The sequence below is a fragment of the Aethalodelphis obliquidens genome, unplaced genomic scaffold, assembly GCF_003676395.1.
Source record: "Aethalodelphis obliquidens isolate GAN/ISIS:26980383/991018 unplaced genomic scaffold, ASM367639v1 scaffold20, whole genome shotgun sequence".
Lineage (NCBI taxonomy): Eukaryota > Metazoa > Chordata > Mammalia > Artiodactyla > Delphinidae > Aethalodelphis > Aethalodelphis obliquidens.
The window spans coordinates 28594550-28611209 of record NW_020837964.1 but is presented as its reverse complement, the minus strand read 5'-3'; the positions used below and the strand labels follow the sequence as shown (position 1 = coordinate 28611209).

At 40.3% G+C, this 16660-nt stretch overlaps 1 protein-coding gene across 3 annotated transcripts in view; it reads left to right on the top strand.

Annotated features, from left to right (window-relative positions):
• Positions 1-16660, top strand: part of BBS2 (Bardet-Biedl syndrome 2) — a 31558-nt gene that overhangs the window by 11269 nt on the left and 3629 nt on the right. For 2 of the 3 annotated variants that reach the window (XM_027119869.1, XM_027119867.1), the window contains 11 exons: positions 29-106; positions 3423-3527; positions 3611-3697; positions 6363-6498; positions 6730-6869; positions 7741-7885; positions 7971-8142; positions 8838-8967; positions 10203-10334; positions 10821-10958; positions 12331-12443. In XM_027119869.1, coding sequence (XP_026975670.1) covers positions 29-106; positions 3423-3527; positions 3611-3697; positions 6363-6498; positions 6730-6869; positions 7741-7885; positions 7971-8142; positions 8838-8967; positions 10203-10334; positions 10821-10958; positions 12331-12443 — 1376 coding nt within the window. The remainder of the gene's footprint in view (positions 1-28; positions 107-3422; positions 3528-3610; positions 3698-6362; positions 6499-6729; positions 6870-7740; positions 7886-7970; positions 8143-8837; positions 8968-10202; positions 10335-10820; positions 10959-12330; positions 12444-16660) is intronic. The other variant, XM_027119868.1, reaches the window with a different exon arrangement.

Genomic DNA, 16660 nt, shown 5'->3' with positions numbered 1-16660 from the left:
TAAATATGTATGATTTTTTTCCTTTCAGCTTCTTGTTGGATCTGAGGATTTTGATATCCGAGTTTTTAAAGAAGATGAGATTGTGGCAGAAATGACAGAAACAGAGGTAAGAAGTGTAAGAAGGTATCAGAATTATGATAACCTTGATAGATTAGCATGGTCAAATGTAACATTAAAGGAGAGTGCTGGGACATCTTCTCACAACCCAGACAGTTTTAGGGTAAAAACTGTGGGGATTAAACAGAGTTGTGCATTACAGAGAAAGAAGCATTTTAAATATCATTTATCAAGATATATCTTGAAAAGACTGATTAAATAGAGAAAAATTATTGAGCACATAAAGGTATTTCTTTTAATGAGCTAATACATACTACTGATAATAATAGCAACCATTTATTGTGCACCTGAAATATGCCGGGCACTGAACTTACTCATCTTACAACAACCCTGTTATGAAGATATTCTTAGTTCTCATTTTACAGATGAGGGAACATGTTAAGTTTCCCTGTTAAGTTTCTCTCACAAGCTCATGGCTGTTAAGTGGCATATGGTCAGGATTTGAAGCTTTGTGCCTCCTCCTCCTCATGTGTCTTAAATGGGGTTGAATATTGAATAAAGTGTGTAAATGAGATTTTTATACTTTTTCTCTTGATTCAAATTAAGTACTTCTTAGGCACATTTCTATAGGTAAACTTAGAAATCAGATGTTAGAGAACTTGACTAGTTTCTTTGTGATTAGAATTACTCATGTAATTGAACCTGAGATGTTTCTTAAAGAGTTTTGTTTTTCTTAAAACAGTGAAGATTACTCTCATCCTTTGTAGTTTTGGTATTCTTAGGATATTTATTTGCTGCTGGTTTTCCAGGATTGGGCAAGATGGAAACAGAAAAAAGAATTAGGATATTCTGAATTAAGGAAGGAGAAAGGGATAAAGGAGCAATGGCTGTGACCATTGTAAATGGACAGAAAAAAAAAAAAAAACAGAAGGAAGTCTTGGAGATCAAAATGCTGGGATTGTGCAAAACTGAATCAGGTGGTGCTTGGGAATCTGTATCAGAAAAGCTTGAGGGCACCAGCCTCAGAACTCACCTTGGCTACTCATCCTCGCTTCTCGTCACTTACAAAGCTGTCTAGGGACGTCAGGCTTCTATTTCCCTGACTACAGAAGGGAGACCACAAAGCAAAACCTGCATATTGATATATAAAAGTGTTATCAATCAGTTTTAACTGGTTTACCTTTATTATAGATTTTTACTTCGACTTACTATACTTTTTATGCAGTCTTAGTTATCATGGTTGTAAACTAATAGCTTTGGGTGGAGGAAAATGAAGGGGAGAAGTGAGTGCCAAAAGCAACAGTCTGAAGATGTGTGTCCATATGGGGGCGGTTTTGTTTATGTGTATGTGTTTAATGTGTGCTTTTCTAGAGAGAAGATCCTTAGCTTTCATTAGATTCTTGAAGGGGGTTGCCACCACCCTGTTAAAAAAACAACTTGAGAATCACTGGCCTGTAGGTGCTGTGTCCTGCATTACCATTTCCCTTTCATTCAAATTTGTAGTAAATTGGGACTTCCCTGGTGGCGCAGTGGATAAGAATCCGCCTGCCAACGCAGGGGACACGGGTTCGAGCCCTGGTCCGGGAAGATCCTACATGCCGTGGAGCAACTAAGCCCGTGCGCCACAACTACTGAGCCTGTGCTCTAGAGCCACAAGCCACAACTACTGAGCCCACGTGCCAAAACTACTGAAGCCCGCGTGCCTAGAGTCTGTGCTCCGCAACAAGAGAAGCCGCCGCAACGAGAAGCCTGTGCACCGCAACGAAGAGTAGCCCCCGCTCGCCGCAACTAGAGAAACCTGCGAGCAGCAACGAGTACCCAATGCAGGCAAAAATAAATGAATAAATTAAAAAAAATTTTTTTGTTTAAAAAAATTTTTGTAGTAAATCTTTTCTCTTTTAGGGAATCATTGAGGTGTTGTTGGATTTCTGTTTATTGTCAATACTAGATGTGAGGGGAGTGCATTCTTTGAAACACCTCTTACCTAAATCCTGGAAAAGGACAGAAGAACATGAAATAGAGCAAGGGATTTGAGGTGCCTCTTGATCCTCTAGTCCGCAAAAGAAGAAACTAGTGAGCTAATGAAGGACTAAGGGACCGAGGGAAACTGGGGCTAAATTTACGAAAATGTGGACTTCATAAGATTGTGCATTTCAGGGCTGTTTTCCTGTCCTCTTGGTTTGATTTTGCTCCTAGTTCAAATGTCTTTTCACACATCAGCAAAATTATAATTTATTTGGCAGTTAAACAGCACTGCCAAAAGAATGCCTTGAGCTAAATAATTCTGGAGTCCTACCCAGCACTTTGTATTCAGTTAAGTGAAGTGGGTGGTTTTATAGAAAAGCTGTAGGTGTAGAAGAAATTACATAACTATTCTCTGCTTTACACAATTTATTTCTTTATATCTCTTGTATTAGTGTCAGAATTAGGAAGTAGATCTGCAGGATCATAGATGTCATTAAACTTTGGTTTTAACTTTTAAGGATAATTTTTTTCAGTATCTAAAAATTTATCCTCTTAAGTATGTTAAATCCTCTAATAATTCTATAAATATTTCAGTATAATATATACATTATATATATTGTTAGATACGTACCGAAATCCACGTGCTGGGTTTTTGCTTTTCAAAGGATTATGTTTTCTTCTAAAAAATGTCTTTCATCTCTATCAAACAATAAATTATGTCATAGAAAAGTATATACTTAAAAGATGTTTAATTGTGGATTTTACAAGTCCTTTTAAAATTTAGACTGTAGGGTATCATAAGTTAAGGAAACTGGAATAATTAAAACATTTTGAGTTAGTGTGTATAACATCTATTGTACATATTCCAGATCTTGTGTACGTGGCTTATTCCCTCCTTAATTCCTTAATTTTATTATTTAAAAAATACTAATTTGTTGAAACTTGCTACATATGCTCAGTCTAAAACAGTAAATTTTGTGAGTTTATTTAATTCTGATTATCCAGCTCTGAAATAGATGACACGGGCTCATAGAGAAGGGGAATGCATTCCCCTCTAATGGTTTGGAAGTGCATTTAAATCTAATTTTAACATACTTATAGCAAGGCATGCAGTTTTTGTTTTTGTTTTCGGTATGCGGGGCCTCTCACTGTTGTGGCCTCTCCCGTTGCGTAGCACAGGCTCGGGACACACAGGCTCAGCGGCCATGGCTCACGGGCCCAGCCGCTCTGCGGCATGTGGGATCTTCCCAGACCAGGGCACGAACCCGTGTCCCCAGCATCGGCAGGCGGACTCTCAACCACTGCGCCACTAGGGAAGCCCCCAAGGCATGCAGTTTTATAAAGCCACACTTTGCACTAAATTGAGCCTTAATGAACTGTGTGTTTATCATTTTTTGCAGATAATCACCTCTCTTTGTCCCATGTATGGCAGTCGATTTGGTTATGCCCTTTCCAATGGCACAGTTGGAGTTTATGACAAAACAGCCCGATACTGGAGAATTAAAGTTAGTATGATTAAGCCTCTGAGATTCAGGGATTTTATACTTGTTGAGAGACTTACGTACTAATTGTTGAAATTCCTTTTCAGTCCAAAAACCATGCCATGAGCATTCATGCTTTTGACCTTAATTCTGATGGAGTGTGTGAACTGATAACCGGTTGGTCCAATGGGAAGGTAAGTTTAAACAGAGTTCAAGTATGATTTAAAGTAATAATTGTCTGAGATACATTGGCTGTATGACTCAGCAGTAACACGAGAATATAAACTTGAGTTCCTTGGCTCTGCTTTCACATGTAACTTTATAATCTTCCCATGTATTTTTATTCTTGCTCTAGTCATCAACACTGCAGAGTGAGTGAGTGTCCTTTCCGTCTCATAAGCGCTATTTGGGGGAAAATCTCTAGGAAGGTTCTTTCTAAATCTCTTCCTTGAAGGAATGAGAATCAATTTAATCAGGTTGATCCTAAGCATAAGCACGTTAAAAAAAAAAAAAAAGGATTTTTAATAAGCTAATAGTGAACTGTGTATAGCTCTTTTCTAGTAAATCTTCAAGTCTGACAGAATTATGAATTAATGGGAAGAATTATGTTAGCATATTGTTTTCTGAGCTAGAACTTCAAAATAGAATTTTTTTGCTTCTTTCCTTTTTTAACTTCAAATCAGAATTTTCTACAGTCTTTTGGCAAGTCAGGATTATCTTGTTAGCAACTGCTTCAGTAGCTGTCAGATCTCCATGGATACCATTTGCCCTAGCTCTTTCATCTGTCAGTGCCGATTGCCTGGAGGAGATCAGCTAATTCTATCTTTTCTTCTTTGATTTTTCTTTACTTTTGGCCAGTCCCTTGTAACCTTCCTTTGGTGTTGTGTGAAAAACAGATTCTAAAAAACTGTTACGTTGCTTGCTACTTCTCCACTTGGTTTTGTCTTTGGTAGTGGATGTTAAAAATGATAAAAGAAGACCATGTAGTTGCTTATTAAGAAACTTGAAAATTCATAAAGGGGACCCTGTTCTGGAGGAATATAAATTATTATGGTTGATTCGAGAATTAGAAACTACTTGACTTGAGAAGTTATCAAAAGTAACCTTCAGATCTGACTCTGGACCTAGATGTTTTTCTCGTTAAATGCTTTCAAAATTTTAAGAAATTTCTATTATATAATCTGTTGTAGGGCATAAAAAAGATAAGAAAACTATACAGTTCATTATATAAGTAGAAAAGTTGATATCTGCACTTAACAGAAATAGCATTGAAAGGAAAATATACAGGTCCAACAGGTGAATATAGGTACAAAATTACTAAATTAACTGTGACTAGTCAACTGACTTTTTCTTTAGTAGGTCATTTGTTGAGCTGGAGGCTCATCTTCTCTTCCAAGGCAAAACCTTCATGTTGGATAAAGCAAAAGAATAGAAAATCCACAGAAATATAAATTCGTAGTCCTGTTTCTTAGTTAGCAAATGAACCCTCTTGTTTGCTAAATATTGTGGAAATGCAATGCTGAAGGCCATGGAGTAGTGAGAAAGAAGCAAGTTCAGTTCAATCTGAGTTCGAGGGTTCTGTTACTGTGCGAAGAGCTTTGGTTAATACGGGCCATTCGTTACCTTACAGGCTTTAGCATCCATAATTTTCAGCCTTAACTGATGTTGTTATTAAGAGCATGGTATTCTTCAGACAAGGGGTAGGAACTAGTAGTAAGCTATGACCTAAATTAGTGTTTTTCATTGCAAAGTTTTGCCCAGAAGGATGTTTATGAAAAGACAGAAATAGTGGTCACTGAGATGCTTGCCCTATTAGATTTTCTGTAGCTAGGCTTTTATTAATATAATGCATGTGTTCTTGCTTAGAACAAAGTCATCATTTTAAGTGGTTATCCTTCATTGTCGTTCTGAGATGCTTTTGTTTCTGATGGGTTGGTTATTTGCCTCCCTTGGGAAGAGGAGACTCAGAGGATAGTAGGGCTCTCTGAGGTGTCTCAGTAGTGTATGTGGGAGAGGGACTCTTTTTTTAAAAAATATTTATTTATTTATTTGGCTGCACCAGATCTTAGTTGCGGCATGTGGGATCTTAGTTCCCTGACCAGGGATCGAACCCGGGCCCCCTGCATTGAGACCACCAGACCACCAGAGAAGTCCCGGAAGAGGGACTCTTAAACAGGGCTATTACAAAAGGTTATATGGTGGAAGATTGGGCTAGGTTGGCATTTTTCAAACTTTAGCTATAACTATATTGTATACATTTACATGTAGTAAAGATAAAATTTGTATATAGAGCTAACATGTCTTGTATGCCTCTATGTGCCAGGCCCTGTTCTGAGTGCTTACCACGTGTTAATTCCTTTAGGCCTCATTACACCTCTGAGGTGTGGATAGTTATTTTCCTCATGTTCTTATTATTGATCTCCAGATCAATCAGTTATTGACCTCCAGATGAGGAGGCCAAGCACAGAATGGTTAAGAGGCTTGTTCAAGATCCCACAGGCAAAAAAAGCCCCCAGTGGCAAAGCTGGAATTCAGACCCACGCAGTTTGGACTTTTGCACTGTCCTGTATATTCTAAATGTACTGCCTCTCAGGCAACCCACTTCTTCAAAGGAAGTACTATGTGCAGGCCAGTATGTAAAACAGCTTTTACTTAATAAGAAAAAGAAAACAGAGCTGATTGTGGCCCCTTGGCCCTGATGGTCGTAGGTACGTCCTGAGAAGCCACAGGGCCCCATGGAATACTCTGGAAAACTTCTAGACCATAGCAGACTTTAAAGCTGATTCAACTTTAAAATTTTGTGTTATTTTTTAAAAACTGTAGCATAAGCTATTTTTCAAGTTCTTGTTTTATTTTTAGGTCGATGCTCGAAGTGACCGAACTGGGGAGGTCATCTTTAAGGACAACTTTTCTTCTGCAGTTGCTGGTGTAGTGGAGGGAGATTACCGGATGGATGGCCACATACAGTTAATCTGCTGCTCGGTGGATGGGGAAAGTAAATCGGGACAGGAAAAATCCTTGAAAAGTCAGATTTTGATTTGGGTCTGAATACCGGGAAATTCCACTATGAAGTGTTTGTGTTGATATCCTTTCATCCTAATAAATTCACCTAAGTTGGGGAAATGAAAACTTAGCTTTTAAGAACAGGTAATTGATGACTTAAAAGTAGACCTGGCTGTACCTGGGCTTATCCCTCAGTCTGGTGAGTGTTGTTTCCTCTTGTCAGTCCGGGGCTACCTGCCAGGCACGGCTGAGATGAGAGGGAACCTCATGGACACCAGCGTAGAGCAGGACCTGATCCGAGAGCTGAGTCAGAAAAAGCAGAACCTGTTGCTGGAGCTCCGTAACTATGAGGACAATGCCAAGGTAGGTCCTAATGTGGAGGGCCCATGGGAGTCTGAGAAGTTGAGAATGACCAGGAGGATTGGCAGCTGTGAAAGAAGAGTTTCAGCGTCTGCCACGGTGTGGGCTCCCCCTCCCCGCTGGTGGAAGCCCAGATGGTTTGCCTTTTTGCTAGTGTCAGAATGAAGAGGGTGTGTATCCTTTAACCTAGAAATTCCACTGCTGGGCAGCTAAACTATGGAAATATTTGCATGAGTGTTCAGAGACATTTACTGCAGCACTATTTGTAGCAGGGAACAGTTGGAAGCAACTTAACTTTTGATCAGTAGTAGGGACTGTGGGCTGGGGAATATTAAGCAGCCCAAAAGAATGAAGTATATATATGGGGACTGATACGGAAGGGTATCTGTGGTATTAATGAAAGGAAGTGAGAACAATATGTATAGAGTAACTTATCTTTTTCAACAACAAATAACATAAAAATTGACAACTGCAGAAGCTCTGTGTGTGCGTGCGTGTGTGTGCACGCGTGCACGCGCATGTGTGTATATGTACATGTATGTACCAAACTGGCTGGAGGATGAGCTGGGGAGTAGGATTTTAATTTGTCCCATGATGCATAACTGTATTTGAATTTGCTATACTAAGTGAATTTCTTTAGTTACTAAAAGAAATGCAGACAAATGTAAAAGACATGCTGGGGGACACTGGACCCTAACCACAGGAAGGGATGAGAGTATTTTCCTTTGGGGAAAAAGCCAGGTTAGAGTGAGAGCACTAATGAGGTGAGTCCTTGGGGGATCTGTCTTCTGAAGCTAAATAGCCATGTTATTTAAAATTAACATGAGTTCACTGTTCTGGTGACTGAGCTGGAAGTGGGTGGGGCGTTTTGCAGGCCGAGCTGAGCAGTCCACTGAATGAGGCTGATGGGCATCGGGGCATCATCCCGGCCAACACCAAGCTCCACACTGCCCTCTCCGTCAATCTGGGGAGCGAGGCGCAGGCTGCCCATGCAGAGTTGTGCATTTCCACTTCTAATGGTAAGTCGTTACTTGGAGCTGGTGTGTTGGCACCTGTGCCATCTTGGAGTGGTTCTTGGACTGCTGTCTTCTCTCTTCCCTGCAGACACCATCATCCGAGCAGTATTGATTTTTGCAGAGGGAATTTTTCTAGGTGAAAGCCACGTGGTGCATCCCAGCATTCACAACCTTTCCAGCTCCATCCGCATCCCAATTACACCTCCCAAAGATGTCCCTGTGGATCTGCACTTGAAAACCTTCGTGGGCTACAGGAGCAGGTGACCCTTTGCAAGTCACAGTTCATTTCCAGAGAGCAGTTAGAGAGCAAAATGTGTAGATTTCCCATTATGTCATGGATTCTGTGGGGCCGGAGAAGCCGTTTAATGGTTCTTCCCACCCAGGCAAGGTTTCCTGTGACCTCTTATTTCTCTAATTTGAAATCTTTCAAAAAAAATAACGAGTATATAAGTTTAAGATGGTTATTTCTGGTTTTAGTCAGATGATCTCATATTCACAAAAGTTCCAAAAATACATTTAAAGGATGATTTAGTTTTGGCCACTAAGACTACAAGGTTAGGTTGCACCTTTACATGAGAGTCATATGTAACCTCAGCTAGTGAAAGAAAACCACTAGATTTTTGGAAGATAAAAACCTTTTCACGTTCCTTTTAGTGTTTTAAACCCTTGGTGCAGGCATGCATTGGGTTGGCCAAAAAGTTCGTTCGGGGTTTTCCGTACCATCTTACAGAATGAACTTTTTGGCCACAGACTCACAATGTCACTAAACCCCAAACACCATTACATATGGGACTTTAACCCTCAAGTCTTTTTTGGGCAGGGGGCGTTTCTTTATTGAAACCCTTAAATGTCAGCTTGATGACCTGGTAGTGACGTTACATTTATTTTCTGGGCCTTGCCCTTTGAAATAAATTCTACATAAACGGTTCTCTTGTGTTCCGTTGGTTGGCCACAGCACCCAGTTTCATGTGTTTGAGTTGACAAGACAACTCCCCCGTTTCTCCATGTATGCGCTGACCAGCCCGGACTCTGCCAGTGAGCCGCTCAGTTATGTCAACTTTATCATCGCAGAACGGGCACAGAGGGTGAGTATCTGGCTTTTCTCTTTCAACACTTTTGCACTTTAGAATCCTTTGGATGTTTTTTTGTAGAAAGGGGGAAATTACATGAATGTGTTATTTGGTAGCAGTAAATATGACATGAAAGGGTTATGTAGCCTGGAGTTGGATTGTTTATAACCTGTACCAAAAATGTTGCTAAAATATCTTCTCCCATTTTGAAAAATTATTCAAAAATATTTATTTTTGATAATCAATTCAGAAATATTTGTTTCGAATAATTTATTAGTAATAATTAATAATTATTAATAATTTATTACCTAAGCAATCCTTAGTCACAGGTGAATTCTTCCCAGTTTTCAATTCCTCTCTTTCTTATAGTCTTAGTGTGGTTGGATCTAGTGTTCCAAGAGGAGCGTGCATCAGAATGGAAAGAGAGTGGGGACTTGGAAACGGGAACATTTTTGGGGTTCAAGTGCTACCTTAACTAGTAAATTCTTAGCGATCTTATGGAGTTCCCCTCAACAGTCTGAGCCCCAGTTTTCTTATCTGTAGGTGAGGATAGTCTTACCTCACAAGGGGGCCCCTGAGGATTACATAATTGGTATAATAGCATTTTGTAAAGTTTAAAGGACTAATACCTGTGGATTTTAACATTGGCTGGACTTTGGAATTCTCAGTGAGGCTTTTAATCATGTAGATTCTCAGGCCCCTTCCTGGCCTGTGAAACTCTACAGGTGGCCCCTTCCAAAAGGCCTCACAGGTGGATCTTATGTGGAACCTGTGTTGCAAACCACTGTAAAGTATTATCATTTATGTTAAAATTAATTCTTTACTTATAGTGTGGATGTATCTCTGTGTTTGTGCTGTATGTGTGCAAACTTCATTTAAATTTTTTAAAGAGTGGAATGGAATGATTTTAAGCAGGATACAGCCACAGAAGAGCTATCATGTAAACAGAATTACCCTCATAGCTGAATCGTTTCCACATTGCATATAAGATTATGTCTAAGTAGAAAATGCTATAAAATTACGCATGCTGTGGGACCAGACATAATTATGAACGTTACTTAAGAACATGCATGGGGTGGGAAAAAGGAGTGTGAATAGTGTTTTCTTGGTGGGGGTGAAGTATAATTCTTTGTTTTTTGTTTGCTTGTTTTGTTTTGTTTTTCCAAGGAGTAAAACTAGAAAGCAGGATAACTCTTAATAATGACTGTACTTTCAAAATGGAAATTCATTTCATCCTGTTCATCTTTAAGGTTTTTATGTGGCTCAACCAGAACTTTCTCTTACCAGAGGACACTAACATTCAGAATGTTCCATTTCAAGTGTGTTTCACATCCTTACGGAATGGTGGCCAGCTGTGTATAAAAATAAAACTTAGTGGAGAGGTAATTTTTACTGTCACGGGCACAGATTTCTCACATAACATTTAACGTTCAGTGTAAAGTGAGGCAGGTGAAACCAATCTGAAGGTCATAAAACCACGTGTTTCAGCCTCGTCTGTTAGTGTTATCATCTCTGACACGGGCGTATAATCTAGAACCCTGGTTTTCTGCCTCTCTCCCCCCTTCCCTTCACCCATTCCTTGCCTTATTTGGGACGGTTAGGAATACAGAGGAGGACAAAACATTTTCCCTGTCTGAATGACCTTGTTGTTCAGTTTATAAGGCAAGAGGATTGATTTTTTTTTGCCTGCTGCTAGAAATAATTAATGTGGTTTGTAATTTCCTTGAGGGCTAGACCTTATCTTTATTTATCACCACATATACATTTATGTTCAATAAATGTGCTAGATATGGGGAATTTCAGGTAGTTCCAGCCAAGTTTGTCTTTAATGTCCAAGGATGCTAACTTGTCTTTTTTTCTCTGGATAGATCACTATAAATACTGATGACATTGATTTGGCTGGTGATATCATCCAGTCGATGGCATCATTTTTTGCTATTGAGGACCTTCAGGTAGAAGCCGATTTCCCTGTCTATTTCGAGGAGTTACGAAAGGTGCTAGTTAAGGTGAGGGCACCTGGTGGGTGCATTTGAGAGAACACTGTGGTCTAATAATGTTTGAAATACTTCTTTTAAATTAGTGTTACTACAAATGTACATATGTTACATGATAGTCATGTTTTAAAGAACTTTTGAAAATTCTTAAAATAAAAATTTAGCTAGTATTGGAGAGTTCATGAGTTAAAAAGATACCTTTTATAAAAGTGAGTGGTTAGCTCTTGCACCCTGCTTTCTGTTTGGTTTGGAGGGACACTTTAAAAACAATAAATGAACATTTTCCTTTGCTAGCCTTTCATCTTATCTGTTGTATCTACTTTGCTTTTTGGTTTAGTGCTTTCCAAGAACCCAAAATCAAAAAAGAAAAGGATTGTGATTTGTCCCCACTTATAACAACATCCCTACCCCAGATCTCTAAAATGTTAATATTTGTGTTGCTTGGGCTCATGCTGCTAAGACGTGGGTAAGATTCACATCGAATGTCATTTTGAGTGTTGGGGGCAGCACAGGAGGAGATGAAACCCGGGAGATAGTTAAGATGGGGCAAGTGAACGGCAGAAAGAAAAGGGCGGGGCTCCCCTGGTGGCGCAGTGGTTAAGAATTCGCCTTCCAGTGCAGGGGACATGGGTTCGAGCCCTGGTCCGGGAAGATCCCACATGCCGTGGAGCAACTAAGCCCGTGCGCCACAACTGCTGAGCCTGCGCTCTAGAGCCACGAGCCACAACTACTGAGCCCATGTGCCACAACTACTGAAGCCTGCCTGCTTAGAGCCTGTGCTCCACAGCAAGAGAAGCCACCACAATGAGAAGCCCATGCACCGCAGCGAGGAGTGGCCTCCGCTCGCCGCAACTAGAGAAAGCCTGCGTGCAGCAATGAAGACCCAACACAGCCAAAAATAAAATTAATTAATTAAATAAAAAAGAAATAAAAGGGCTTTGGTATATAATACATAGCGTCTTTTCAATTTATCTAGCTTTCAAGACGCTTGTGAGGCTTTTTTTTTTTTTTTTTTCGGCCGTACGTGGGCCTCTCACTGTTGTGGCCTCTCCCATTGCGGAGCACAGCCTCCGGACACGCAGGCTCAGCGGCCATGGCTCACGGGCCCAGCCGCTCCACGGCATGTGGGATCTTCCCAGACCGGGGCACGAACCCGTGTCCCCTGCATCGGCAGGCGGACTCTCAACCACTGCGCCACCAGGGAAGCCCTGTGAGGTTTTTTGTTTTTTTTTTTTTTGGCCACCATGCGGCATGCGGGATCTTAGTTCCCTGATCAGGGCTCAAACCTATGGCTCCTGCAGTGGAAGCTCAGAGTCTTAGTCACTGGACTGCCAGGGAAGTCCCTGTGAGGTCTTTCTAATTCCTGGCTGTTCATGGTCTCCAGGTGGATGAATATCACTCAGTGCATCAGAAGCTCAGTGCTGACATGGCTGATAATTCTAATCTGATCCGAAGTTTGCTGGTTCGAGCTGAGGATGCTCGTCTGATGAGGGACATGTGAGTATTTACCATGGCTAGGACAGGTACATGGTTGAAAGCATCAGCGATATGGAGTAACATCTCTCAGATGCTACCAGTAGGAGTGTAAATAGGTACAGAGACTTTGGAAGGTAACTTGGCATCATCAGTAAAGTTGAACATGTGCACACCCTATGACCCAGCAATTCTCCTGGTTTATAACCTCGAGAAACTTGTGCATATAAACCAGGATATTAGTTCAAGAATGTTCATAAAGGCGTCGTTCATACGAACCCCAAAGTGGAAACAATCCATACTAATATAACTGATAAATTATATATCTGTACAGTGGAATACTACATGCAATGAGAATGCACATATCTGGATGACATGTAACAACATGGACAAATCTTACAAACATAATGGAGATTGAAACAAGTAAGACTCAAAAGAATATGTACAAAATGCTTTCATTTATTTAGTTTGGAAACAGACAAAACTAAGCTATATCATTTGGGAAGCATACATAGATGATAAAAATATAAAGAAATACAGGGAAGAGATTATCATTTAAGATAGTATATTCTCCTTGGGGAGGAGGGGACTCTATTCAGAGAGAACACATTGGGAAGCTTCTTGAATGTTGGCAATGTCCTATTTCTTGACCTAGTTAACAAGCATTTGTTTTGTGAGTTTTTCTGAATGTATTAAAATATATTTATTTATATATTTTTAAATTTTTTTAAACTTTGGCTGCATCAGGTCTTAGTTGCGGCACGCAGGATCTTCGTTGAAGCATGCGGGATCTTTCATTGTGGCGCTCGGGCTTCTCTCTAGTTGTGGTGCGCGGGCTCCAGAGCACGTGGGCTCTGTAGTTTGCAGCATGCGGACTCTCTAGTTGAGACGCACGGGTTCAGTAGTTGTGGTGTGCGGGCTTAGTTGCCCCGTGGCATGTGGCATCTTAGTTACCTGACCAGGGATCAAACCCATGTCCCCTACATTGGAAGGCAGATTCTTTACCACTGGATCACTGGGGAAGTCCCTGAATATGTATTATATTTTAGAATAAAAAGTTAAAAACAGGGGCTTCCCTGGTGGCGCAGTGGTTGAGAGTCCGCCTGCCGATGCAGGGGACACGGGTTCGTGCCCCGGTCCGGGAGGATCCCACATGCCACGGAGCGGCTGGGACCGTGAGCCATGGCCGCTGAGCCTGCGCGTCCAGAGCCTGTGTTCCACAATGGGAGAGGCCACAACAGTGAGAGGCCTGCGTACCACAAAAAAAAAAAAAAAAAAAAGTTAAAAACAAATTTGTGCACGTCTGGCTTCTTGCTAAGATGCAAAATTTATCTCGGCAATAAAATGTACTGAGGTGGATTCAGTAAAATAGTTCACCAATGACAGGTGAAGTTTATGTGTGCATTTTAGAGGCAAGAGTTCGCCTAAGGCGCTGCTTGTTTTTTCTGAAAGGCCTGAATCATTAGCAGATAGTTAAAATGGTCTTGCTCAGAAGTAAGTGATTTCTGAAAGTTATATTGTTGAAGATTTCAAACACAAAAGTAGATTGAATTATATAATGATTTCCTCTATAGCAGCTACTTAGCTTCAGTAGTCATCAACTAAGGGCTCATCTTGTTTCATCTCCACATTCACCTTCTTCCTCTTCTAGGTACTGTATTATTTTGAAGCAAATTCCAGACATCATATAATTTTAGCCACAGATATTTCAATGAACCTTTAAAAAACAATAACCACAATACCATTATCACACTTAGAAAAATGTAAAATTTCTTAATATCACAAACTATCTAGTCGGTGTTTAAAATTACCGCAGTTGTCTCAAATGTATGTGTGTGTTTGGTGTTTTGTTTTGTTCAAATCAAGAGTCAAAGACCAAAGACCATGCATTGAATTTGGTTGATAAATCTCTTTTAATCCATATGTTTGCTTGCTCACTTTTTCTCCTCTCTCCTTCTTCTGTAGTTTCCCACCTTGGATTTTGTTGATTGTATCCTGTGGTAATGTTTAGTATTATTCTTCTGTCCCCTATATTTCTGTGAAAATGGTAGTTAGATATAGAGGATTGATCAGATTCAGGTTCAGTTTTTTAGCAAGAATGCTTCATAAGTGGTGCTGTGTACTTCTGTGAGGATGCATGTAACGTCTGGCTGTCTCTTTTTATTATGTTATCAGCTGTTGATGATCACTGCTGAAATATTTCTTCTGGGGTTTGCAAAATAGTGATATTTTAATTGTTATTTTTTTTTTGTAAATTGGCTGAAGTACTTCTATAAAGAGTAACATTCCCTCATGAATTAATTATTTGGTTCCCTGAGGTACAGTTTGTACTGGAATGACACACTCTCAGCTTTAAAATAATGAGTTGGTTCCCTAGCATCTCTAAGTTGACCAATGAGATTTTTAAAATCCTATTAACATTTTTAATGTGCTTCAGGCCATTTCAGTTATTCTTTATGGTGGCTCAGTTGTCCTGTCTTTGGCCAGTAGAAGCCTTTTCAGGTTGGCTGCAGTTATCAATACCTTTGGACAGACCTATTAGTTTCATTAGTTTGTTTTCTTGTACAAGATTTTTTAGGCTTATCTGGTATATATCCTCTTCTGAATCTGGAATCAGCTATTTCTTCAATCCTGGTCCTTTATAGTGGGAAATGGAGATCACAGTCTGAGCATTAGAGATGCTCATTGCTACTGGGTTGGATATTGATTTGAGACCTTTTCCACAGATAAAGCTAGGTAATGTATATATTTTTTTCAGTGAGCAAATATATCATGAATTCATACTATTTCCAATTCAAATTTATGAATACAGGCTCTTAATTTTGATGTTAACGGTGTATCTCTTCTCTCTCACAGTGGAAATCATGTCTCTAACCACTGTCAACATAACTATTGGCTTTATCTTATGGTACACACACAACATTTAAGGATAGTACCAACATTACTGTCAACAATATGACTGCCGAAAATGGTGTAAGACTTTTTTTCTAGTTCTTTGTGTCTTTAGAGTGTGTTCTAGTAGGGAGTTTTAGTCAAATGACTATATTTTAAAGTCATTTGAAATAATTCCTCTTTTTTTGGTCATACTACAAGTGTGATATACAGTTAGATTCATTTGGTTCATTTTGCTGTCAATCTTAGGGGACTGACATTTTTTCCTTTTTGGTGTGATTTTATTACATATTTATTAAAACCTTATATGGGGGCTTCCCTGGTGGTGCCGTGATTGAGAGCCCGCCTGCCGATGCAGGGGACACGGGTTCGTGCCCCAGTCCAGGAAGATCCCACATGCTGCGGAGCGGCTGGGCCCGTGAGCCATGGCCGCTGAGCCTGCGCATCCGGAGCCTGTGCTCCGCAACGGGAGAGGCCACAATAGTGAGAGGCCCACGTACCGCAAAAAAAACACACAAAACAAACAAAACCTTATATGGGTCCAAAGTCGGCCCTAAAAAACATGTGCAGAAAAGTCTAACTTCTCTTTCCCGTCACCTCCATCCTGTTTCCTCCCTTTCACTATAAATAACCAATCAAAAATTTAAATATACATACACACATCTCCTCACATGGTAAGTAAATCATAGCAAATTACTCTTCTCCACCTTGGTTTTTTTTTTTTTTTGGTACGCAGGCCTCTCACTGTTGTGGCCTCTCCCGTTGTGGTGCACAGGCTCCAGACGCGCAGGCTCAGCGGCCATGGCTCACGGGCCCAGCCGCTCCGCGACATGTGGGATCTTCCTGGACCGGGGCACGAACCCGTGTCCCCTGCATTGGCAGGCGGAATCTCAACCACTGCGCCACCAGGGAAGCCCTCCACCTTAATTTTTACACTTAAAAATATATCTTGGAGTTCATTCCACAGTAGTACACAGAGATACTTCTCATTTGTTTTTACAGCTGCACAGTACTCTATTCTCTGGATGTTTATTCAGCTAGTTCTCCACATTTGGGTTGCTCTTCTGCTATTATATTGCAGTGAATAATTTCGTTACATAAATCTTTTCATATTTTTACTCAGGTATCTTTGGGGAAAAGTTCTAAAATAGGATTGCTGGGGAAAATGATAAAATGTGTATACAGTTTTGCAAGATTTTGCCAAATTCCCCTCCATAGCTGTCAAATCATTTTGCATTCTCCTCTGAGAGTGCCTGTTTCCCTTAGTCTTGTCAATGGAGTATGTTGGCAAACTCTTGGATACTTACCAATTCAGTGGGTGAGAAATGGTCTCATTGTTGTTTTAATTT